This window comes from Solea solea, chromosome 20, assembly GCF_958295425.1.
Source record: "Solea solea chromosome 20, fSolSol10.1, whole genome shotgun sequence".
Classification (NCBI taxonomy): domain Eukaryota; kingdom Metazoa; phylum Chordata; class Actinopteri; order Pleuronectiformes; family Soleidae; genus Solea; species Solea solea.
The window spans coordinates 4,702,682-4,727,618 of record NC_081153.1 but is presented as its reverse complement, the minus strand read 5'-3'; the positions used below and the strand labels follow the sequence as shown (position 1 = coordinate 4,727,618).

Sequence of the window (24,937 nt, the reverse complement as noted above, 5' to 3'; positions counted from 1 at the left end):
ATGTTATTTTATTGCACAGATGTCATTGCTCAGATGAGGACTGGAGGAAGTGTCCGCCTCTGCTTGAAGCTGTCCCACTGTTTAAAAGTTGACATGTTTTCAAACAGTGGGACAAAGCATCACCCAGACATTACGTCTTTTCTCCCCCTCCACCCTTTTTAATGTGGTTTTCTAGCTGTCGTTCCCTAAAGCAACAGAACTTTGCTTTAAGATAAAATAAGATAATACTTTGTCGGTTCGCACAGAAAATTGTCTTGACAGAAGTCGGAGCCAAAAATAACATGCATTAAAATTCAAAATATAAGTCCCTAAAAACGTTGATTTCACAACTCGTCTGTAGCTTCACTGCAGTTCATATTAGTCATCTTCTCAAAATCCCGCTCTCTTCGCGCACATTACAGCTTTCTTCTGTCTCTGCTTTCCCCTTCATCCTTAATCTCTTCTTTAACTTCTCATTCCTGCACTGCATGTGTCACATTTGTCTCCCAGTATCTATTTCACAGTCTCATCTCCTCTTGCTTGCTTATTCTTTCGGGTCCCCATGGCAACCACTGCTGCATCGCGCCGCTATGCTCCCTTTTATTTCCCTGGCAACCGTAATGAGGCCAGTTGGCAGTTGCTATGGTAACATACTGTCCTGATTCCACCATCAAGGCCAGAGAGAGGTTCTAGTGTCAAATAACACAAACACACACACACACACACACAAACACACCCACCCACACACACACGGGTTTGTGCAGCTATCGTTTTAATGACGCTGCATTGACTTCCATTCATTAAAAGCCTCAATAAAGCATTATCCTTAACTTAAAGTCAACACCTAACCCTTAGATCTTAGCCCTTACACAGGAATTCATACACAGGAACATTGTGTATGAATGCAGAGTGTATGAATTTTAAGCATAAAGAAGTAACAATGTTCTAAATGCCGCTAAAATCAAATGATACGTCGTCTAAAAGTCACTGTGGTAGCGAGGGTTAGGGTATAAAATAAATATAAATAATCTGAATTCACCTTTTATATCTAAAACCATAATCACGCAAAACTTTCAACCACTTAAAGTAAAGCAAATAACCATATTTTGACTTCTTAGCCAAGAAATAATTACTTTTTTTTCAGTTTTCTTGTAATGCAGTTAATTTGAAAATTCATGGATAACAGTAATAATATCTATATTTTAGCATTAAGGATATACTTTTGGTTAAAGAGCTTCTATATACTGGTGTATTAACCATTACAGAAACACGATTTTTGATTAATTGTGGCATAAACCTGGAGTGGCCTCAACACATTTGTATTGTGATATTATCATCTTAAGAAACACAATAAAAAACTCCTATATTTAGTAATATTTACCTTTGCATTTGAGTTCTAGGTTCTGTTTATCAACTAACACAGTACTTACATCTTTTATGACAGTCTGTGAAACTATAAACGTTCAAAATCCAAGTTATTTGGAGATAATCACAAGCACTAACTACATTAGATAGTAAACTAAACTAGTGAATAAAAATAGTTGACTAAATTACCACTAACTACAAAGGTTAAAAAAAACAAAAAGAAAAAAAGGGATAGACTGTAAAAAATCACTCAGTGGCAAACTAGACATGACCTGGCATGGAGAAATATCCAGGGACATTTTGCCCCTTGTATTAAAATAGGTCGTATAATGTGATCTAAAATGGTCTTCTGCTATGGTCTTCTGGAGTTTCTCAATCCTGGTCTTGTGTCCTGCATATTTTACAAGTCTCACCTGCTCCAACACACCTGATTCAAATAAACAGGTCGTTATCCAGGTGTGTTGGACCAGGTGAAACATCTAAAATATGGAGGGTGTAGTGGGTCCACTGGACCAGGAGTGAGTTGATTCTATAATAAACAAATAAATAGATAATTATTTCCTGCCATGTGCCTCACAGTGTTGTGTCCCTGAATATGACAAGAATCAAAAATAGCTTCTGTGTGAAGAAGAGGAAAATAGTGAGATGTTTAGAAGTGTGATCATCATCATCATCATCATCATCATCATCATCATCATCACCATCATCTGTTTCAGCTGCAGCTTCTGTAGAAACACAGAAACACATTTCCAGGTCTCTTCGTCGACTATGTACTGTACAACTATTACACTATTATGCTCTCGCTCCCTGGAAGTAAATCATTGATGAAGTCATTTATGGTTTATTTAGTGATGAATACAGTATCATAGCATCTATGTCTACAAGCCCCGAGGGCATTTATGAAAAAATACTACAACAGATGTGAGGATAGAAGACAAGATTCATGTCAGACCGTCGTCTTAAAACCAGATCTTGTAACTTTGTGTGGTGACTTGTTTGGTGACTCGTTGACGTGATGGGACACTGTACGATATTATCGCGATAAAAACACATACAATAGTTAACTGCGATGAATTTATTTTTATTGTTATGATGGCGAATGGAGAAACACGTGACAGTAATATTTGAGGTACTTGAAGATCCTGTCCCATATACAGTCCTTGTGATTTCTTTTTAATTAGTTTATGTGCCACAAGGGGGAGCTGCATCTTTCATTGTGACTTATTTTTCACAAAAAAACAAAAGTTCAGAAAGAATGCTACACCTAGAATCTCACAATTTCAGTCATTGCAATAATATCTTGAATCACACTTATTTTGTAAGATAATCTATCTATAAACCTTTTTGTACGGTGGCCTGGAAGTGCAAACCATTAATTATAAAATGATAAACATGGAAATATGGACCGCTGTCATGAAAAAAAATAGGTGAATGCTTTTCTCATCCGTGTTTTGATACTGAATAACTTGTTAATAGAAGAGAACAGAACCTTTCTTGTTGTTGCACATCAGGCACACACTGAAATTACTGTGCTTCTCCTGCCAGTGCAGCAGTAAATAAAGTAAAATAAGAATAAAATAGTAAACTCAAAGGGATTTTAATATACGGTATATATACACACACACACATTACTGTCAGGATCCACACTCCTTTACGTCTTTGTGTTCAGAGTTGTTATAGCTCAGGGAAAGAAGCTTGTTTTTTTAGTCTCTTATCAGTAACATTAAAAACAACTTTGGAGAAGCAGCGTTTCATATGTCTGGTCCTTGACTGCTCAAGTATATATACATATACAGAATATATATATATATAATTCTGTTGTATTTCACCACCACTGCCTTTTGTATTGTGTCATTTTTTCTTCACTTGGTCTCGCAGTCGAGCACGAAAGGTGTGATTAAAAATAACATTTTGATTGATGAGGCGGTGGAAGCAGCTCATGTGGACGCCGCCGTCTCGCTGCCATCTTATCTCTGACATGAGCTCCTTCACGTTTGTCGCTGCGTCACAGACGGGCCTCCGTGGCTGTTTGTCAAATCCCCTGCCCTGCTTGTAATCATATCATCATATACTGTTTTCATAGCGTCCTTAATCACATAATCCTGTGTTTTTCTAGGCTCTGGACCTCCTGCAGACCAGACGATGGTCATTGAGGAGTTCCGTTACCTGTCGCAGAAGCTCTTTGTGACTGTGTCTGTCTTTGCTGGACTGGGAATTCTGCTGGGAATCATCTGTCTCACCTTCAACATCTACAACAGCAATGTCAGGTACAAAAAGTGCTTTATCTTTATTATATGCCAGTGAAGATATTTGATCATAGTTCATAGTTTATAACACTTAGTAGATGAAATGTCACGTGAATACAAGTGTGTCCAGGAAGCAGTGACAACATCAGTTTCTCTATAAACAAGCACAGTATATGTTTTTAGTTGTAGTGTAAGACAAAATCGACAGGATAAATGTGATACGCGTGTTGCTTTAATGACCAATTAAATTCCAAAGATAATCTATCTATAAACCTTTTTGTACAGTGGCCTGGAAGAGCAAACCGTTAATTACAAAACAAGAAACACTTTTACAAATCCCAAAACAAATTTCACTGATACTGTTCGGCTATAAACAAAAGAGACGCAAACCGTTTATCACATGACTGGACTTTTTTTTTTTCCTCATACACAGCTATCTGCCAATCTTATTACATAGCACCACTGTCTGTCTGTCTTTCTGTCTATTTAGCTAGCTCACTACCTACCCACCTACTTAGCTAGCTCGCTACCTACCCACCCACCTACCTACTTAACTAGCTCGCTACCTTGCCCACCCACCTACCTACTTAACTGGCTCGCTACCTTGCCCACCCACCTACCTACTTAACTAGCTCACTACCTTGCCCACCCACCTACCTACTTAACTAGCTCTCTACCATGCCCACCCACCTACCTACTTAACTAGCCCGCTACCTTGCCCACCCACCTACCTACTTAACTAGCTCGCTACCTTGCCCACCCACCTACCTACTTAACTACCTCGCTACCTTGCCCACCCACATTCCTACTTAACTAGCTTGTTACCTTGCCCACCCACCTACCGACTTAACTAGCTTGCTACCTTGCCCACCCACCTACCTACTTAACTAGCTCGGTACCTTGCCCACCCACCTATCTACTTAACTAGCTCGCTACCTACCCACCCACCTACCTACTTAACTAGCTCGCTACCTTGCCCACCCACCTACCTACTTATCTAGCTCGCTACCTTGCCCACCCACCTACCTACCTAACTAGCTCGCTACCTTGCCCACCCACTTACCTACTTAACTAGCTCGCTACCTTGCCCACCCACCTACCTACTTAACTAGCTCGCTACCTTACCCACCGACCTACCTACTTAGCTAGCTCGCTACCTACCCACCCACCTACCTACTTAACTAGCTCGCTACCTTACCCACCGACCTACCTACTTACTACCTACCCACCCACCTACCTACTTAACTAGCTCGCTTGCCCACCCACCTACCTACCTACCTACTTAGCTACCTAGCTACTTACCTCTGTCTGTCTGTCTGTTTAAAATGTGTTTTCATGAATGAATACATTACTACACGTTGCTTCAGGTACATTCAGAACTCTCAGCCGTACCTGAACAACATGACTGCACTGGGCTGTATGATGGCTCTGGCTGCCATCTTCCCTCTGGGCATCGACGGTCTTCACGTCCACAGGAGACAGTTCCCCGTCGTCTGCCAGGTACATGTGGAAACCATTCTAAGTTAGTTGGGTTAGAAATAATATTTATCTTTATTGTTTATCAGTATCCCAAACACAAATATTATTGTTTAGTATTTAGAACACAGCAGTTAGGCTGCTTTTTTCCATTACTATCTGAAAATGTATATACATAGTGTCTACCAAGGGTGCACCTGTGGCACTGATCCACGCCCCGTGAGCACTAAGGGTTAATGTCTTTAAGGTCGGAAACATGCTGCTGTCTTTCTTAGTCAGTCAAACTGAACTGTCTTAGATGAGATAATGTCTGTCTGGAGTTTTGGGACCAAGGTTTTTCCAAGGACTTTGGACAGATAGGCAGTGTGTGTGGGACACTTTATGTCAACCCGTCCACGACGATCCGATCCCTCGAGGACCTGCTGTCAACGCAGGGCTTCTTTTAGAGAGCAGGGGTGACTGTGAGGTGACGGCAAGAAAACACCACACAGCAGCCTGGTGTCACCAACTATTTCTCTCTTAATCTCAGTGAGGGGTATTTTTGGCATTCATTTATTTACCACAACCATAGGTAGTGCTGATTCATGGGATGTTTCATTTCAGAAAATCAAACCAAAATGAAAAAAAATGACCATTTACAAATGGGGAAATGAAAAACGCTGTACCCGGAGGTCAGGAGTGCTGCGCTGAATGGACATTTGCCTGCAGTCTGAACATGTCTTTATACTAATTTACTCGAATAGAAAGTAATACGGAATAGAAAGTCCTGTGGTGAAACCGCTGCTGCGTTAAACACTCAGTATGGAGCGACCCGGGGTTTTTCTGAGCAGAATGTGTGGAGGTGGTGTGCTGAGCAGGGGCCTGACAGCGGTTAAGTGAGCCACTGTTGCATTTCTGCTGCACGACTTTTCGGAGCTCAGCACACCACCCCTTTTTTTCCCCATTGAGTCTGTTTTCTGCTATAAAACGAGTAAATTGGTGTAAAGACATGTTCAGACTGCAGACAAATGTCCATTCAGCCGAGTACATTACAACAACAGCGTTATAAGGATAGTTTCCGGGTCACAACAAAATAAACTATGCAAAGTTGTAAAAACAATTTTCCACAGTCATATTGTTTCCTGATTTCCATTTATTTGCACATCCAGACAACTGATAATTCTGTCGTTTTTCCCTTTTCAATGATTGTCTATTTTCATTTTTCATTTCCCGATTTGTAAATGATAATTTGGTTTTATTTTATTTGTTGGCCATCAAGTAAATGGACCTTCATAGATGTAGCAAGAGCCGTATTGGAAATAAAAAATCTTTTATTGTATTCAATTATTTCATGTCTACCACTTTGAAGAATGGTTGAGAAAAAGAAACAAATGTATAATAATGTCTGTTTTACGAGTGTAATCCTTAGTTAACATCCTACCACTGTTCTCATTTAACTGTTTAATTATATACTGATTGCTGGTTGTAGTTACAGTTGACATTGACATTCTTGGGAAAAAGGACGTCAGAAATCAAAATATAATCGTTTTTATGAAGTGCTAAAAAAAACTGCTTTTCTGCTTTTGAAGTCATGAGTTGGTGTCTCAGCTGTTCTTTTCTTTCCACTGTAGTGACATTCTACGAAATACTACATATTAATTTTAGCTTTCCCAGCATTGTCAGTGTCGTTGTTTGAAAGAGGATGAGGCGATTTGTTTCCTGATGTTTTCTTTTTTCTTTTCTCTTTTCTGCCAGTTTCGCCTCTGGCTCCTCGGTCTGGGTTTCAGCCTCGCGTACGGCAGCATGTTCACCAAAATCTGGTGGGTCCACACTGTGTTTACCAAGAAGGACGAGAAGAAGGACAGGAGGAAGGTAAATGCAGTGGGGACTGGAATCAGTGGGTTAATTTACTGGGAGGAGGGAACAATTAAATCTACCCCATGAGGAGAGAGTTGGCAATGTGACATTTTCTCTGTGCGCTGCATCTGTGGTCACAGTGGGACATTTTACCCACCGCTTTCATTTGATGCTTTGTAAAGCATCCATTTGTCCTCCAGCTGGTCTCATTCATGAACTGTATATAAAATGGGTTCGGAAAAGAACTCTGGGGGGGGGACCAATTCCAGCTGTCAGTCAGTCACACCGATGTCCACTCATATGTGCCATACTTTTACAATACGGATAACATGTTCTGTTGAGAACATTAACTCCTTTACAGATGTTATAAATCAAGTGAGAATCAGGCTCATAGACTTCCATTCATTTTGCAACCAGCTGAGTCACCCCCTGGTGGCTTCTGGAATACTGCATTCATTCTTATATAAAATATTCAGAGGTGGGAAGAGTGGGGGAAAAAAATACCACTATTTTGATGACATTTTACTTAAGTACAAGTAAAAGTACTGGTGTAAAAATGTTCTCAAGTTAAAGTTAAAAAAAAGGGGTTCTTTCTTGTATCGTGCAAAAAAGACAAAGGAACACAAAACCTTTACAAATTTTGTGCTGACAAAATAAAATATATAAACACAAAATGTATCAGTCAGAATGGGTCAAAGGTCACAAATGTCACTCCCTCAGGGACCTTAATTATCGTAAATTCACTTATCCTCATCATTCACTTGCCCTAATTTACCTTTACCTGTCTTCATTTACCTGTCCTCACCTATCCTCATCATTCACCTGTCCTTGTTTACCTTTACCTGTCCTCATTTCTCTGTCCTCATCATTCACCTGTCCTCACCTGTCCTCGTTTACCTTTACCTGTCCTCATTTCCCTGTCTTCATCATTCACCTGTCCTCACCTGTCCTCTTTTATCTTTACCTGTCCTCATCATTCACCTGTCCTCGTTTATCTATACCTGTCCTCATTTCCCTGCCCTCATCATTCACCTGTCCTCGTTTATCTTTACCTGTCCTCATCATTCACCTGTCCTCACCTGTCCTCATCATTCACCTGTCCTTGTTTATCTATACCTGTCCTCATTTCCCTGCCCTCATCATTCACCTGTCCTCATTTATCTTTACCTGTCCTCATTTCCCTGCCCTCATCATTCACCTGTCCTTGTTTATCTTTACCTGTCCTCATTTCCCTGTCCTCATCATTCACCTGTCCTCATTTATATTTACCTGTCCTCATTTCCCTGCCCTCATCATTCACCTGTCCTTGTTTATCTTTACCTGTCCTCATCATTCACCTGTCCTCGTTTATCTTTACCTGTCCTCATCATTCACCTTTAAAAGTAAAATTTACTTTATGAACTAAAAGTACACAAAAAACCTACTCAATTACAGAAACGCAATGTATTACTTTCCATCTCTGATAAATAGTCTGTCGTCTTCTCTGGTAGAAGACGTCCTCTCGCTCTCTATTATCTAACTCTGTCTGTGCCTCTTCTGTTATGTGGGTATTTAAAAAAGAAAAAACAAGACATCAGACAAGATGTCCTAGAGCGGACACTCCCGCTGCAAGGCTTTTGTCGACATTGATTAAGTTCACTTTAATTTCCTTAATGAATATGCTGGAACTACTGAAGCCTGTCTCCCTGAAGGGAGAAGACAGTCTGCGTTCACAGTGAATGTCTGACAAAAACACCTTCCCTGCTAAACCTTGTCCTCACTTCACTCGGTTTTGTTTTGATTACGTGACTATAGTCGCCAATTTGTCTCTGATTCAGTATTGAGGCAAAGCAAATTAGTTAAGGACCTTATTTACTTAAATGACACAATTGTTGTGCAAAGTATAATTCAAGCACATCATTGTTGCAGACAACAGAAAAACAGCTTTTACCCAGAGCCATAATTGCACTAAACACAGCCTCCTTTTGAGGGACTGTGCGGTGAAAAGCAGCATAGTGGTGTATACTGTATGTTTTTCTTCTATTTCTATTCCATTCAAACATCAATCAAGGTAATCTGACACTGAAACCTTTTTTCCTGGTGATCTTTGGTGGCTCAGCATCTTTCCTCAGGAGTGCTTTAAAGCCTCTGCACACCCACACAGGTTTTTTTCATTTCTGAAGAAAGAGAAAAGGGGAGGCAATAATGCCACGTGAAGGATGATAACAGCCTACAACAACTGACAGTGCTAGGAAACAGGCGATTTTGAACATATGTGGGAGTATTCTGGGAATGAATGATGTCACAAAAGTGTCAGAAGTGTAAGAATTCTCAACAACCCTCCCCTCACAGAGAAAAAGATCTGATCATAAGACAATCACAAGGTGTCTTATGATATACAGTAAGTTGAAACAGGCTAATTGACGCACCAGTGATAAAGAAGTCTGCACACTGTCACACGCACCCAACACCCAAACATCCCACGTCTAATTATCTGCTTGAAGACACACCATCTTCCCCAAAATGATGCAACTTCCTTCTGATAAATTGCAATATTTTGGAGAAACTCATTAGTTAATTCAGTTTTTTCCCACTATGAGACCGAGGCTGTTGTTTTTTTGCATAATAATTCATATTTAGGTCTCAACCTTAGGTCCTTTATTCCCTCTGCAATATCCACCCTGAACAAAATCAAACAGCCATCACACCGCACATGATTTTATCTGTTGTTGTTCTTTTAACCGTGTTTCCTATTATAATGGTTTTATTTTGTGAAAGTGTCTTGAGCGTGTTTAATGTGTTCTATCTACCTAGCGACCTACCTACCTAACTATCTAGCTACAGACCGAGCTACCTACCTATCGACAGACCAACCTGCCTACCTAGCTAGCTACCGACTGATCTACCTACCTACCTAGCTACCGACAGACCTACCTACCTACCTACCTACCTATGTAGCTACTGTCAGACCTACCTTCCTACCTACCTACCTACCTAGCTACCGACAGACCTACCTACCTACCTACCTATGTAGCTACTGTCAGACCTACCTACCTATCTAGCTACTGACCTATCTACCTATCTAGCTACCAACCTACCTACCTACCTATGTACTTACCAACAGACCTACCTAGCGACAGACCTACCTACCTACCTGTCTAGCTACCGACCTACCTACCTATTTAGCTACTGACCTACCTACCTACCTACCTACCTACCTATGTACTTACCAACAGACCTACCTAGCGACAGACCTACCTACCTACCTGTCTAGCTACAGACCTACCTACCTACCTACCTACCTATCGACCAACAGACCTAGCTACCGACTGACAGGTCTACCTACCTATCTAGCTACTGACCTACCTACCTACCTATGTACTTACCAACATACCTACCTACCTGTCTAGCTACCTACCTACCTACCTCTGTAGTTACCAACAGACCTACCTACCTACCTACCGACCAACAGACCTAGCTACCGACCAACAGGTCTACCTACCTATCTAGCTACCAACCTACCTACCTATGTAGCTACTGACAGACCTACCTACCTACCGACCAACAGACCAAGCTACCGACCAACAGGTCTACCTACCTACCTGCCGACCTACCTGTCTAGCTACCTACAGTGCTTTGTAAAAATTGAAAAACTGGAAAATGTATACAGACTAAAGGTGCAGTGTGTAAAATCTGGGTGAAAATATTTTCATTTGGCAAAAATTAAAGATGAACTTACTTTAAACTATACATATAACTATACTAATTTCTAGTGTACAATAACCTGATTGTATGAATTGTTTCTCATTTTCCCCAGAATGAGCCTTTTATATTTATATAAGGGGCTCTACAGATATTTTTACAAAAAACTCATAATGGACAAACGTAACATCTTTTTTTTTTTTGAGTTTTGATGCTAAATGAAGACGACACACGTTATTCACACTTGGAAGGGAAGGGAGAGGTGAGGTGATATTGAGCTGCATAAATTTAACACACTGTACCTTTGAATGTGACAGAAATGTTTCCAGTCAATAAGAACAAATGTTATATTTATAGATTGCAGAATGCTCAACTGTTGCCAAATTACATACAGAAACGGGTGTGTCTTTGTCTGTAGCTGTAGCTGTGGATGGATGATGTGGTGTCGTGGTGTAAAATCTAATCCCACCACTACCTTTGTGTGTGTTAACCTTTAAAGATGATTAACAAAGGAACACCTTTGCTTCATGACGACATATGTGTGCACTCTCATCACTATAGTATCTCTGGCAGATTGGATTGTGCTCAGTTTAGCACCGGGTTATTGTTTTTTTTCTCGTGCAGCTTAGGTTTGTCTATTTCTGGTCTCATAAATCCCCCCTCCTCATAAAAAATCATAAAAAGGATTTTCCTGATCCCCCGCTGTACTTCGCTGCCTCAGTGACTGTCACTCTCTTTTCTCCGGCAGCATCTGAAACCATGGAAACTCTATGCCACTGTCGGCGTTCTGCTCAGCATCGACATCCTGTCTCTCCTCATCTGGCAGATTGTGGATCCCCTGCATATCACAGTCGAGGTGAGATGTCCATTTCACTGATTACTGTAGACAACCCAGTACTTGACACCTAATTTGCAATTTTATTACACACTCTGGGTTGCAGAAAATGTGAAGTTTGCAAATATTCCAAATTGGAAACTTTCCATGGGAATTTTGGGAATTAATGAGAATGAATGAGAATTAACTGGAAATTTGGGATAATTTGGGAAAACTGAGTCATAAAACAACATAAATATAAACATTTTGTTTTGTCTTAAGCAGACATTGTTATCATATCATTTAAAAAACCTGACTCAGATTTATTTGTAAGTAGAACTTTATGTGATTAAAGCAATGATTAATTGCTTCGTCGAACACTCAATTATTTTACTGAACGCATGAATGTTTTTTGGCATTCATCATGTATGTCTTTGCACAATATTTACGCATAAACAAAGACTTTCCGTACGTGGCATTTTTCTTGCAGATATGTAGGTAGTTAGCTGAACTAATGGAAAGGTCTTAATCTTTCATTTCCGTGTAGAGAATACACTACTTTAGGGAAACAATGACGTCATTAGTCCCAGGCATTCACTGTCTGGTGTTTGGAGATTGTTTGACAGTGTTACCAACTACTGTCAACGAAAAGTAACTTTAGTCTGCCTCAAAAGACGCTAGATATCACATCTTTATTTAACCATAAAATAAAGAAAATACTTTCAATCACTGATTGTTCCACACACAGTCGACTTTACTGTATATTCTACAGCTGATTTCATAAAGTGTTTTTTACTGTGTTAATAATATGTGTGTGTCCACAGAAATTCACCAAAGAAGCGCCCAAAGGAGATCTGGATGTTTTGATTCAGCCGTTACTGGAGCACTGCAGTTCCATAAAGATGAACACTTGGCTGGGTGAGATCCCCAACCACATCTTGTTTTTTTTTTTATCTAATTTGTCAATTATCTATTTAGCCACAACAATAATAATGAATAGTTTCATCGAGGCTGCCGGCCTTTGGATTTCATTACGGGGTGAAAATGAGAGTGATCCAACAGTTTAATTCACCACAGTTCAATTAAAATTGCTGTTCTTGTCCCCGCGGGGACAATTCAAAGGCTTGTAGAGCGAGTAGTAAATAACAACCGCTCACAAACAATTAAGAACAATTAAACAAGCAAACAAGCAGCTAACGATGAAAGGTGTGCATATTTTTTTACAGGCAAGTAGGTAGCTAGCTAGCTAGGCAGGTAGGTAGGTAGGTAGCTAGGTACAAATTTCTATTTAAAACAATTAAGTCAATAAATTCAGGTGTTTATAGCACCTATTTTAAATAAAAGTGTGTGTTGAAAATAAGGTTTGTAACGAGTGCCATGGGAATAAGTCTGAATAAGAAGTTTTTTTATATTCTGTTGTGGGTTTTGCATCAGAAAATTGTCTCGTTCCTGTAACTATTTGTACGATCTATACTGCTATCTTGACCAGGACTCCCTGGAAGAAGAGATCTTGTATCTCAATGGGACACATTCTTCCTGGCTAAATAAAAGATAGATAGATAAATAAATAAATGTAGCTAGCTAGCTAGCTTGGCAGGTAGGTAGCTGGGTACATATTTCTATTTAAAACAATTAAGTCAATAAATTCAGGTGTTTATAGCACCTTTTTTAAATAAATAAAAAATAAATAAAAGAAGTGAGTGAAATGAGCTGCTGTGTATTTTTGTCCACATGCAGGTGTGGTCTATGGTTATAAAGGTCTACTGCTGCTGCTCGGCATCTTCCTGGCCTATGAGACAAAATCCATCTCCACAGAGAAGATCAATGACCACCGAGCTGTGGGCATGGCCATCTATAATGTTGCTGTAAGTTCACTGTCTTGTGTGTGTGTGTGTGTAAAACCATAACCTTAGTAAATCACATACAGTTCTAGAGTTCTAAAAACGAGGGCCAGATCTGATAATGTGAAGATTTATTTTACATATATATACAATATGCAATAATTTATAGTGATTGTAAGGTAAATTCATTTAATATTTCCTGTTTAAAGCCACTTTTTTATGTGCAATAAATTCCATTTGTTGTTTTCAAGTTCAAGTCTTTGAGTTTGAAAATGTCGTGATTTCAATTTTGACCCAAATAAATCATGATAATTGTTTTTTTTACATAATGTAGCAGCTCTAACATGAATCACAGAGCCATGTTTTATAAATAAATATGATTTAAAACAACTTATTTACCAACAAATGAATACACAACATTGCTTCTTTATGATAACGTGATGTGGCTTCCGTAACTCAAACTAAAATCAAATGACTAAACCCCATCAGTTCCACAATGTTGTCTTCCTCTGAACGCTAATACTAGTCCATGCCAAAGGGTGGCACCATGTGACTGTATCATTTATAATACATTAGATTACACTATATATTATTTACAGACTGTAAACTAAAGCCTTGCCAGTTTCTATGATATGAAAGAAAATTAATTAAAGAGTAGCATACTAATATAAACACACTTACGTACCACTAACCCTTTAACCCTTAACACCTAAGCCTCAAAATGTTCGTCTGCCGTCTTGTTTGCTTATTTTAACCATAAAAGGGCCAGAAAATATCCTGTGAGTTCAGTGCTTTTGTCAATTTTTCCACAATAACTTTCACTATCTGGCAGTTATTTACAGTTTAAAATGAAGAAAAGCAAAGAGGTTTTACTTAGTTGTACACGGATGCCAGATTTTGCGTGTTCAATTTTAAATTTGAACAATATAAAACATAAATCTAAAATAACATTTGAGTTTTTGTCTCAATGTCCAAAAACAGGCTCGAAAAAATGAAAACTATGTACAGGCGTTTTTCCAACTCTCTTCTCTCTGGTGATAAAGATGCTAATTTGCAGGCTTCCTGCAACAGCGCTAGTGAAATTACCGTAAAAACCACACATTGGCTTTTCACGTGCGATCTCTCAGCTTTCAGAAACCGTTGGAAGTTTTCCGATCGCACAAACTGTCGCATAATTACAGTAATGAAAATTGCACCTGTGCAAACGCGCCGTACCGTAAGATTATGAGTGTAAAAGCCACTTTCAGACTAAAGTGGAGTGGATCTGTATGTACTTTCTCTCTCCCTGTGATGAAATAACTCGATTTTCTTGTCGTTTTTGCTCAGGTGCTGTGCATGATCACAGCTCCCGTCACGATGATCCTGTCCTCGCAGCAGGACGCTTCCTTCGCCTTTGCCTCCCTGGCCATCGTATTCTCTGTGTACATCACGCTGGTTGTTCTGTTTGTTCCGAAGGTAATCCACAGCGCCGCCGTCTTTCTTCTCTTCTCATCTCATCTCTCTCTGCAGATTACAGCAGTCTAAACAAATCCATCTTGGCTCTGTATCATATATCACACTTATAGATCCACTCTGGCTTGTTCTGTCAACAGTAATACCTGCTCACGTCTGCAGTGCTTTGTCAGCATCAGGCTGTGTGAAAAGAGAATAGCAGCCAGTAAATTATGACATAATAGATCTATTCTGTGTGTAATAAGAAGCTTTTACCGTCCTTCTCTTTAGTTCTATTAATATTCTAGTCCAGTGTTCTGCAACCTTTAGTATTACATTTTTGCCATTTTTGTCACTTCTCCACCCAAATGAATGAAAATTGAGCCCCAAAAAAATCTATTTGATCCATAAAATGAATCATGTATAAAGTTTTATATATAGATATACTATATATGTATATAAAAAACATAGTTGGTTGCATTTAAGAAATTTAAAAAGTAGAAAAAGAAAGCCATTAGAAAACCTGCTGTCATAATTGTGTGGATCCAATGGACAGGGCTTTTAATGTGTACGTCTTCATGTACAAATTATTTTGATTTGATTTAGGTGCTGCGAATGTCTCCCCACATTTCAAAACACAGGTTTTTCGGGTTCTGGGATGTTTTTCAATATCTATTATTATAATATTGGATGTGGACATAGGATGTGACGCACATTTTTTAGTGGACAAAATATTAAACCACTTAATTTATCACCTCCATCCCTAAAAAGTAAGTGCTCACTTTGAAAGAAATAATGAAAGAAAGAAAGAAAGTCGAGCTGAAACAATTACTCCATTAATCCATTACTAAATTACCTGTCAACTATTTTGATTATTGTTTGAAGCTTTTTTCATGATTAAACCAAGATTTCCGATAGTTTCAGCTTCTTAAATGTGAATATTTCCTTCATTTCTTTGCTCCACAGAACACAGAAATTATTAAAAGTGAATCATTTTTGAGAACCTCTTTTTATTTCCAGGTTTGACAAACACTGTTTGTCATTTTTTAACATTTTATGGAACAAACGATCATTCGATGAATGCCGAAAATAATCGACGGATGAATAAATTATGAAAATTATCGTTAGTTGCAGCTCTAAAAGAGAGAAAATAAAGATAAACAAAGCTACAAGGAGCCACTGCAGAGGCGTTGGAAGAGCCAGACCCTTACCCTAATCTTAACCATCCCAACTAAGTGCCTAATCTTAACCCTTAACCTAACCCTAACATAAACCTAATTTTAACCCTAACTCTAAAACCAGGTCTTAACCCTGAATATGGGGTTGTGTGTGTGTTAAGTCACACTTATTCGATAAAAGACTCAAGATTCTTTATTGTCATATACTCGAAATGTGCAGCATCATTACTGCTAATGACAGTTTAGTTTAAATGCCATAATAATAATAATAATAATCCAAATAAAAATAGTACAGAATGAAATCAAGGACATACATGAGGCTTGCAGTCAGTCATCAGTCGTGTGTGTGTGTGTGTGTGTGACCTGCAGATGCGGCGTCTGATCACACGAGGCGAGTGGCAGTCTGACGCCCAGGAGGCCATGAAGACCGGCTCGTCCACCAACAACAACGATGAGGAGAAGTCACGACAGTTAGAGAGGGAAAACAAGGAGCTGGAGAAGATCATCCAGGAGGTAAGACAGCTCATTTACACATTCTATTTAACTTTTAGTTTGCTAAAGAAAGACATAATCTAGAAGGCAGCAGGCAATGAAGATGGTGACCTTGAGCTTTTTGTCCCCTGAGTATCCTCCGGTCAGAGCTGGAAAAGCAAAATCACACTTGACTTGGCACGGCTGTGATACCTGTGGATATATCAATATTACAGCACAACAGCAATCCGTCTCGTTTGATTTTCCCTTATATAATATATAATATGACACTAACAGTAGCTACTACTTCTACTGTTACTATATATCCTGAGTAGTTACTGAATGAAGCCGACAAATCAAACACATGTTTACTGTATATGCAAAATAATATGTTAAGAGGCTCAAGAAAATGGAAAAACACATGTTCGTTCATGCATTTATTCATCTTCTACCGCTTTGTCCCCAGTGCGGGGGTTGCTGGTGCCAATCCCAGCTGACATAGGGTGAAATGCAGGGTACACCATGGACAGACAACAGGACAAACAAGCATCCACTCTCACACGCACACATACGGTCAATTTAGAGTGTCCAATTTGCCTAATTTGCTCCAAAATCTTCATGTTTTTGGACTATGGGAGGAAACCGGAGAACCCGGTGGAAACCCCAAATATCCATATTTAATTAAAATGATGTCATTTGGGGGCCACACGGTGGTGTAGTGGTTAGCACTCTCGCCTTGCAGCGAGAAGACCCGGGTTCGAGCCCCGGTTGGAACAAGGGCCTTTCTGCATGGAGTTTGCATGTTCTCCCCGTGTGTGCGTGGGTTCTCTCCGGGTACTCCGGCTTCCTCCCACAGTCAAAAACATGCAATGTGGGGATAGGTAAATTGGACACTCCAAATTGACCATTGGAGTGAGTGTGAGAGTGAATGGTTGTTTGTCTCTATCTGTGTGTGGCCCTGCGATGGTCTGGCGAACTGTCCAGGGTGTACCCCGCCTATCGCCCGATGTAGCTGAGATTGGCACAGCACCCCCCGCGACCCTCTGGTTGAGGATAAAGCGGTAGATGATGACTGACTGACTGACTGATGTCATTTGGTGTGTGTGTGTGTGTGTGTGTGTGTGTGTTTCCACAGAAAGAAGAGCGCGTGTCAGAGCTGAGGAACCAGCTCTGCGAGCGACAGGCCACGCATTCGCGGAGACGACCGTCCACCATCACCAATCAGCACCACAGCCCGCCACTCACCATCCACCACAGTGACCACCCCAGGGCCCTGGCCCCTCCCCCGGGTTACTCGGCGCCTCTCGCCTCTGACCCGCACCCGGTCCCTTTGTCTACCTTCGCCAACTCGTCCAGCCTCTACCAGTCGGACGGCAAGATCAGCCGGAATAACTGCCACGCCAACCGGCTACAGCTGCTCTACAAGTGAGGTAATGAGAGAGCAGAGCTGCGATGGGAGGACAGTTGTGAGGAAAAGTGACTAAAACACTGCGTTGGATGATAAATCAGTGTCAGGGGGGAGGAGTCTGCCAATCAGAGGAGGCCAGAGGAACTTATATCTCCCTTTCTTTATTTTTCTTTTCTCTCAAAGACGGAAAAAAAACAAAAAAAAAACTTTTTTTCATTATAAAAATGTTTGCATTTGTCATTCGCCTGTGCTTTATCATGTGCCATAAGGAAACAAGACAATTTTTGCTCAGCCCTCTTCCCCCTTTTTAGCTGCAGCAAACCTGTAAAGTTCTCCGTCGTAACACTGAGCATTAGTGAGTTAGTGCGAGTGTCATATATGAAGTTACAGGTGGTAAAAATGAGAAATCAGCCCCTACTTTGTTGTAGTTGTGTCCGAAGACCGAAACAATGATTCTTTAACACTATATTACTTCTGTATATACTGTAGTGAGCGAATAAGTCAAACATTACTTTACCTTTTGCAGTTTAGTTTACATTATTGGTATATCGTAGTTTTCAGGGGCCGTTCACATGCAGTTTTCCTAAAATACTTCTGTTCTTGTTGTTGTTGTTGCTAAGCGACGGAAACCTGGGAGCTGCCGAGATCAGTACATTTGCATTAATGAACACATTAGACTATGTTTTAAAATAAAACAGCATGTATTGACAGCGCCACTTTTCCCTCTTGTCCTTCACCAACTGATTCAGAAGCTTTTCACTCAATCAGTCAATCAATGTTTATTGATTGATTAAGTGCTTCACATAAAAAGAAAGAATAAAAAAACACTCTGTAAATTAGCAGGAGTAAAGTAGACAATAGAACAATCAGGAAGTAAGATTCAATAGAATGAGAAAATGTACAATTAATTAATTAAAAGAGAGGAAGTGTCACAGTGCGACTGAATTTTTAAGCTGAGACTCCCAGGTCAGAGGTCAGAGGTCAGAGGTCAGGAGCAGCGACAGCAAAGGAGCGCACACCTCACCGTTTGTGTAAACCCAGTCATTTTCACATGTTAAATAAGGTGAAGCAAGGTTGTTAATTACTTATAAATAAAATCTTAAAATCAACTCTAAAATGAACCCCAGCAGCCAATGAGGTTGACATAAAACAGGGGTGACGTGTTCGCACCTTCGGGGTGTGTTTGTTACAAAAACAGCGAGCAGCTGCATTTGGAAGTTTTAAAGAAAGACCAGTTCGACCTACTTCTTCTCCTTTTTCTTCTTCTCCTTTTTCTTCTTCTTCTTCTTCGGTTTAGGCATGAAAACATGTCCTGAAAGTGCCTGAGATATTTCAGATATCTCAGTGCGAGACAGACACTCATCGCCCTTTTCTCATGCCTCACCGCCGCATGAAACTGTGGTGACTTCGTTTTACAGGCGACACACACACACGAGTGACTAGTGACTTGTAAAGCAGTTGTTTTCAGTGTAACTGAATCATTAGAATCACTTCATTAAAAGTATTTGTTCAGTACTCCCTCGATGACTGGAGCACAGACGGAGCAGGGTTTGTGATGCAGCTTAATACACCAGACTCCTCTGTTAAATATTGAGATTTTAGACATTTCCCTCGTAATTGTTGGAGATGAACCCACGTTTTTTTAGGATTGTCAAGTCTTTTGAACTGATTTACAGTTCGGCATTGTTCGGCTTGATTCTCTGACCTGACCAGTGGCCGGAAGTCTGGCGACGTCACGCATAGTATCGCCTCAGCTCACTTGGAACCTCGCGAGAGCAGGTATTTAAAAAAGAAATGCAACTGTGCCGTGCCGTGCCGTGCCGAGTCAAGCTGGTGGAAACACGCCATTAAAGTCAGTCTGCATGTGAACAGCCTGCAAAAATCAGTCACAATCAATCAGACCCTTTTACATCTTTTAAATCTTAAAAACCTTTGGCAGACGGCCTCAGCTGCTGTCTGTAAATGGGAAAATTGTTTATGTTTATATCGGACGAGTTTCATCCACAGGTTAAATAATAATACAGATGTTTTTTGGGATCATAGCTCTAATGACACGTGCGTTTAATTGTGTTTGTACTGTCTTAATTTCTTCTTTTAGACACTTTCTTGTTTTTGGCAGGATTTGCAGTTCCTGCTGGTGCTGGAGTTGTAAAATTATCTGTATACAGAGAAGCCAATAGAAGTCTCCTCCCCCTCTGATGGAGTTATTGATCAATAACACCAGGAGAAGCCTGTCTACTCTACCCCTTAGTTAGTCTTAGTTGGAGACCTAGACGTTATGACGAAGCATTTGTCATCATTAAAGTTGGGAATGCTGAGTCATCGCTTTCCTAACTACTGTTACTATTTTTTGATCGCTGTCTCCTCCTCCTCCTATGTGTTTTTCAACATTGGAAACCTCATTTACCCCACTCCTCACTCAGGAGGACACTCCTGCCTCTATTTAGTTATTTATTGGTAATTTATTTATTCTTCTATTTCTACTTCTATTTATTTATTCCTGAAAATTGACCAAAAATTTGCAATTTTCAGGAAGAAGAACCAGGAATAACAAAAAAGGAAAAACAATATTTGGAAACACTCAGCATTCCTGACCTCTCCAGGAAATGCACATGCTGTAGTTGTACATATGTTATATATATATATATATATATATATATATATATATATATATATATATATATATATATATATATGTATATATATATATATATATATATATATGTATATATATATATCGTCTCCTGACGTGTTTTAGTGCCATGTACTTGATGACGAGTCTGGACAGAGGGACACACATCTGTCTCACCTCCTGTTAACTGTGTGTTTGTTTTTTACAGTATTGCAGAGTCATTGCTGTGTGTATCTGTAAGTGATTCACACACACACACACACACACACACACACTGTGTCACTCACTGTCACGACACTGCTGCCGGCTGTACAGTAAGGGACTTACCATCCAGTGTTGTAACTGTAAAACTCGTAGGAGTTAAAGTAACGGCCTATGAGACTAAAGGTTTTTTTTAATGTTGTTTGATTTCTCACACTATGAGGCTGATAATAAGGAAAATGTGGAGTATGGGGTGGATCTTCCAGAGAAGCAGAAGCAGAAGCAGTGGTGAACTAGTCATGTGGCTGCAGGATTAAACTGAGCATCCCGCACTTTGTATTTGAGCTGATGTTTGAACGTAAAAACCCAGGCTTGCTGATGTGAGACACTAGTGCCGCTTTTCCACTACATGATCCCTGCTCAGCACGGCTCGACTTAGAGCTGAAACAATTACTCGATTATTAATCGATTACTGAATTATATTTTGATAATCAATTTATCGAGATTTTCTGATTGTTCTTCTTTGCTCCGTATAAAAAAGAAATCATTAAAAAGTGAATCTTTTAAATCATCATTTCCAGCTTTGACAAACACTGATCAACATTTTTTAACGTTTTATGGACCAAGCGATTACTCGATTAATCGTGAAAATAATCCGACAGATTATGAAAATAATCGTTCGTTGCAGCTCTGTTAGAATCAGTTCATTAAAAAGATTCATTCAGTACTTCCTGCATGACCGTGACACAGTCTCTCGACTGAAATACACCAGACTCCGCTGTTAAATGTTGAGATTTTAGACATTTCCTTTGCTAAATGACGGAGAGTAACGCTAGTTTTCAGGATTTTTGAGTCTTTTTAATTTGATCTAAAAGTTCAAGCATTGTTCGCTATGATTCTTGTGTCGGACGTCGTGCTAATGATTCTTCCAGTGACGACACACTCTGACCAATCAGTGGCCAGCAGTGTGCTGACGTCACGCGTAGTGTCGTCTCAGCTCGCTTGGAACCTCGTCAGAGCGGGTTCAAAAAATACAAAAGTACCAGGTACTATCACTAATGGAAAAGCAAAAAAAAAGGTGGCGTGCTGTGAGGGGACCGTGGAGTGGAAAAGTGCCATAAAGCTCTCGCTTGTTTCTATGTCTGCTTTAAAATAAACAAGATTGTGTTCCACCTCCTTTTAACAAAACGTTGCAGACCTTGTTATTGTCTCGGAGCTTTCATGTACTGTTGCAGTGGTTTTCAAACTTTTTATACTAAGAAAAACCTGAGAAAATATCAAGCTCTTGAAGTAACAACGTTAAAATACAGTAGTGTAAATTTAGGCCCTGAGCGAAGTCAGACTACAGACCTTTCACTTCTCAGGAGGCAGATTTATTCTCTTCATCATCATCCTCATCCTCACATATACTTCACACACTGGTACAGGGACATTACTGACAATAATTATTATTATTTCATTTATTTATACCTTGCTATTTACAGTAGAACAGTATTTCTGATTTACCACCAGAGAACCACTGGTGGTACACGTACCACAGTTTGAGAACCATAGTAGCTAGTGTACATTGGCTTAAAGCCACTTCTTCAGATTGTCCTCCTATCACGCAATACACGGTGTAAAAAAACAACAGTAAAAACAGTAAATGTAATTCATTATTTGGAGGATTTACACACATTAATACATAGTAAATCAGTGTGGCAGTAATAAAGTAACACTGATAATCCTTTTTAACGCTAACTGAGTTTGAGATTTAACGCAGATTTCGATCGTATTTACTACATAGAAGAAGGAAAAGAAGGAGGCGGCAGCGGCAGCAGAGGAACGATGTTCCCACATGTCAAACTTCACAACCGCTCTCTGTGACTAACGGGAAAGGAATACGGTGGCTGATTCTATTTAAACTTTCTGAATTTGTTCTCCGGGAGCTGCTTTTATGTGTGGAAATGAATATGATGTGGACCTCGGTGCATGTTGCTGCATGTTACACAGGGAATGAAGAAAACAGAGCCGAGAAAGAAGCTGATATCGCTATGGCAGCAGCTGCAGGATTTATTTTTATAATCATTTATTTATTATATCTGATTTGCTGTCAGTCAGTCAGTCATCATCTACCGCTTTATCCTCCACCAGAGGGTCGTGGGGGGTGCTGTTCCAATCTCAGCTACTTCGGGGGATAGGCGGGGTACACCCTGGACAGTTCGCCAGTCCATCGCAGGGCCACACACACACACAGATAGAGACAAACAACCATTCACTCTCACACTCACTCCTATGGTCAATTTAGAGTGTCCAATTTACCTAATCCCCACATTGCATGTTTTTGGACTGTGGGAGGAAGCCAGAGAACCCGGAGAGAACCCACGCACACACGGGGAGAACATGCAAACTCCATGCAGAAAGGCCCTTGTTCCAACCGGGGCTCGAACCCGGGTCTTCTCGCTGCAAGGCGAGAGTGCTAACCACTACAACACCGTGTGGCCCCTGATTTGCTGTATATTTCACAATTCTTCCTCCCTGAAAGTGTTCATTCTCACATGACACATCATGATTTCACATGATGTCAAATGCGCTTTCAGTCATCAAAAATGTGTTTAATGTAAAATCCTAATAGTAATAATAGTATGAAACCAATATTCTCTAGTTTGTCTGTCTTTCCTCTTTTGCTAGAAAACCCCGGGATTTATTAATATCTGTAATAATGAAAATAGGCTGTCACACAAGTCAGATTCAGCTCCATCATAGTTTCTAGTTCCTGATTTTTCTTTGCCAGTGAAAAAAAACCATCACGATGATATCAAATTTCCCCCCCAGTGCAAAAAACCCACTGTGGAACTTCATTTCACTTCACTTTCACCTGACAACATAAAAAGTTCCCTTTAAAGTTCCACGTAATGTTGAACTTTAAAGGCCGTGATCGAGGTGAAACTGAAATCCTATCAGCTTTAGTCTCACTGACTTCAATTTGAATATGAAAGTGTTTAAATAGAAAGTCAGACGCCGGTGACATTTGCATATTTGTTTTTTTTACATTGTCGGCCTTCATGGAAATGTGTCGTGTTTTTTTTTTTCTTCCTGCGCTGAAAATAAATCAATTTACAGATGACTCAGCGGTAAAGATTTAACATGGACCAAAAATAGAAAATAAACAAAAGTAAATAAATTAAACTAGATAAAGCACTTACTTCCCACAGTGTCAGTACACTCACTCAACACCGAAATATGAAAGACTCTTCCTTCATTCATAACATACATCCCCAGAAATTATAATCCTAATCCACCCTTTACTTTTTCAGTTATGGACACCAGCTGGACACTAAATCCTTAAATACCTACTCCTCAAATATACTAACACTGAAAAATATTGTCTTTGTGTCTTTGTTGATGACCTATATAGTCCTTTAAATACAATATGATAAGATATAACCCCACATGCACTTGTACATCATGTAATCTAATCTAATAGGGGAAAAATGTATGTGAAAATCACCATAGAATTTCACTGATTGACCCAAAGTTGGAAATATAGATCTTTTCAGTGTTAATTCAGGGGTGTCCAAATGTGATAATGTAAAGATTTCTGTGACCTCTTTTACACACAAAAGCACTGTTTTATAATTTTCATTTTCCTTGTCACAATTATCATATTAGATTTGGAAATGTAACCCAAACTAGGCCACGCACGCAGGAGTGAACAAATGAAACAATCCTGCATTACTTTCACATCTGCAGTCAGATATCATAATAACATAATAAGAAAACAGGGGGTGACACGTGAGTCAGGCCCATTTTCTGCCCCAGTATAAAACTGAAGCTGCAGGCAGACCGGACTCTTTTCGGAATTATTACGGTACGATATGATACGAGAAGAGACGATATGAAAATGTTTACTTGTAGCGTAGTGAGGTATTTGTATTACCTTACTAGTACGACTAGTAGGCTAAAAAAGTACCTTACGAGTACTACATTTTTTCCCTTACTAGTAAGTACTAGAAACATGTAAAACACTCTTACTAGTAGGCCTACTACTAGTGAAGCAAAGAAAACAGAGTAGTACTACTAGTGGACCTTTTGACCCATGCTAGTCCTACTAGTAGGATCAAAAAACGCTTTACTAGTACAACTAGTTGATATGTTGGTGAACATTATGTAGGAGTAAGGTAAAAAAAAAAACTCACTAGTAGTACTAGTAAGGTAAAACACACATTGCTTATACTACTAGTGGACATTGTGGCACTAACTAGTAGTATTAGTGAGGTAAAAATGCCTTACATCACTGCCACTGGTAACACGGGTAAGAAAAAAAAATGAAACCGAAAGAGTCAGTGACAAACTGTATGTTTCGTTACTGTAACAGGTTTATTAGGTGCAGCACTTT

General features: G+C 39.7%; 1 protein-coding gene across 2 annotated transcripts in view; it reads left to right on the top strand.

Annotated features, from left to right (window-relative positions):
- gabbr1b (gamma-aminobutyric acid (GABA) B receptor, 1b) overlaps positions 1 to 18,436 on the top strand; it is a 35,717-nt gene extending 17,281 nt beyond the window's left edge. The window contains exons 11-19 of one of the 2 annotated variants that reach the window (XM_058619250.1): positions 3,461 to 3,611; positions 4,958 to 5,090; positions 6,801 to 6,917; positions 11,332 to 11,439; positions 12,222 to 12,315; positions 13,135 to 13,262; positions 14,565 to 14,693; positions 16,217 to 16,360; positions 17,454 to 18,436. In XM_058619250.1, coding sequence (XP_058475233.1) covers positions 3,461 to 3,611; positions 4,958 to 5,090; positions 6,801 to 6,917; positions 11,332 to 11,439; positions 12,222 to 12,315; positions 13,135 to 13,262; positions 14,565 to 14,693; positions 16,217 to 16,360; positions 17,454 to 17,747 — 1,298 coding nt within the window. In that variant the 3' untranslated portion in view covers positions 17,748 to 18,436. Of the gene's footprint in view, positions 1 to 3,460; positions 3,612 to 4,957; positions 5,091 to 6,800; positions 6,918 to 11,331; positions 11,440 to 12,221; positions 12,316 to 13,134; positions 13,263 to 14,564; positions 14,694 to 16,216; positions 16,361 to 16,784; positions 17,003 to 17,453 lie in introns of those variants that run through there. The other variant, XM_058619251.1, reaches the window with a different exon arrangement.
- The last annotated feature ends 6,501 nt before the right edge of the window (positions 18,437 to 24,937 follow it).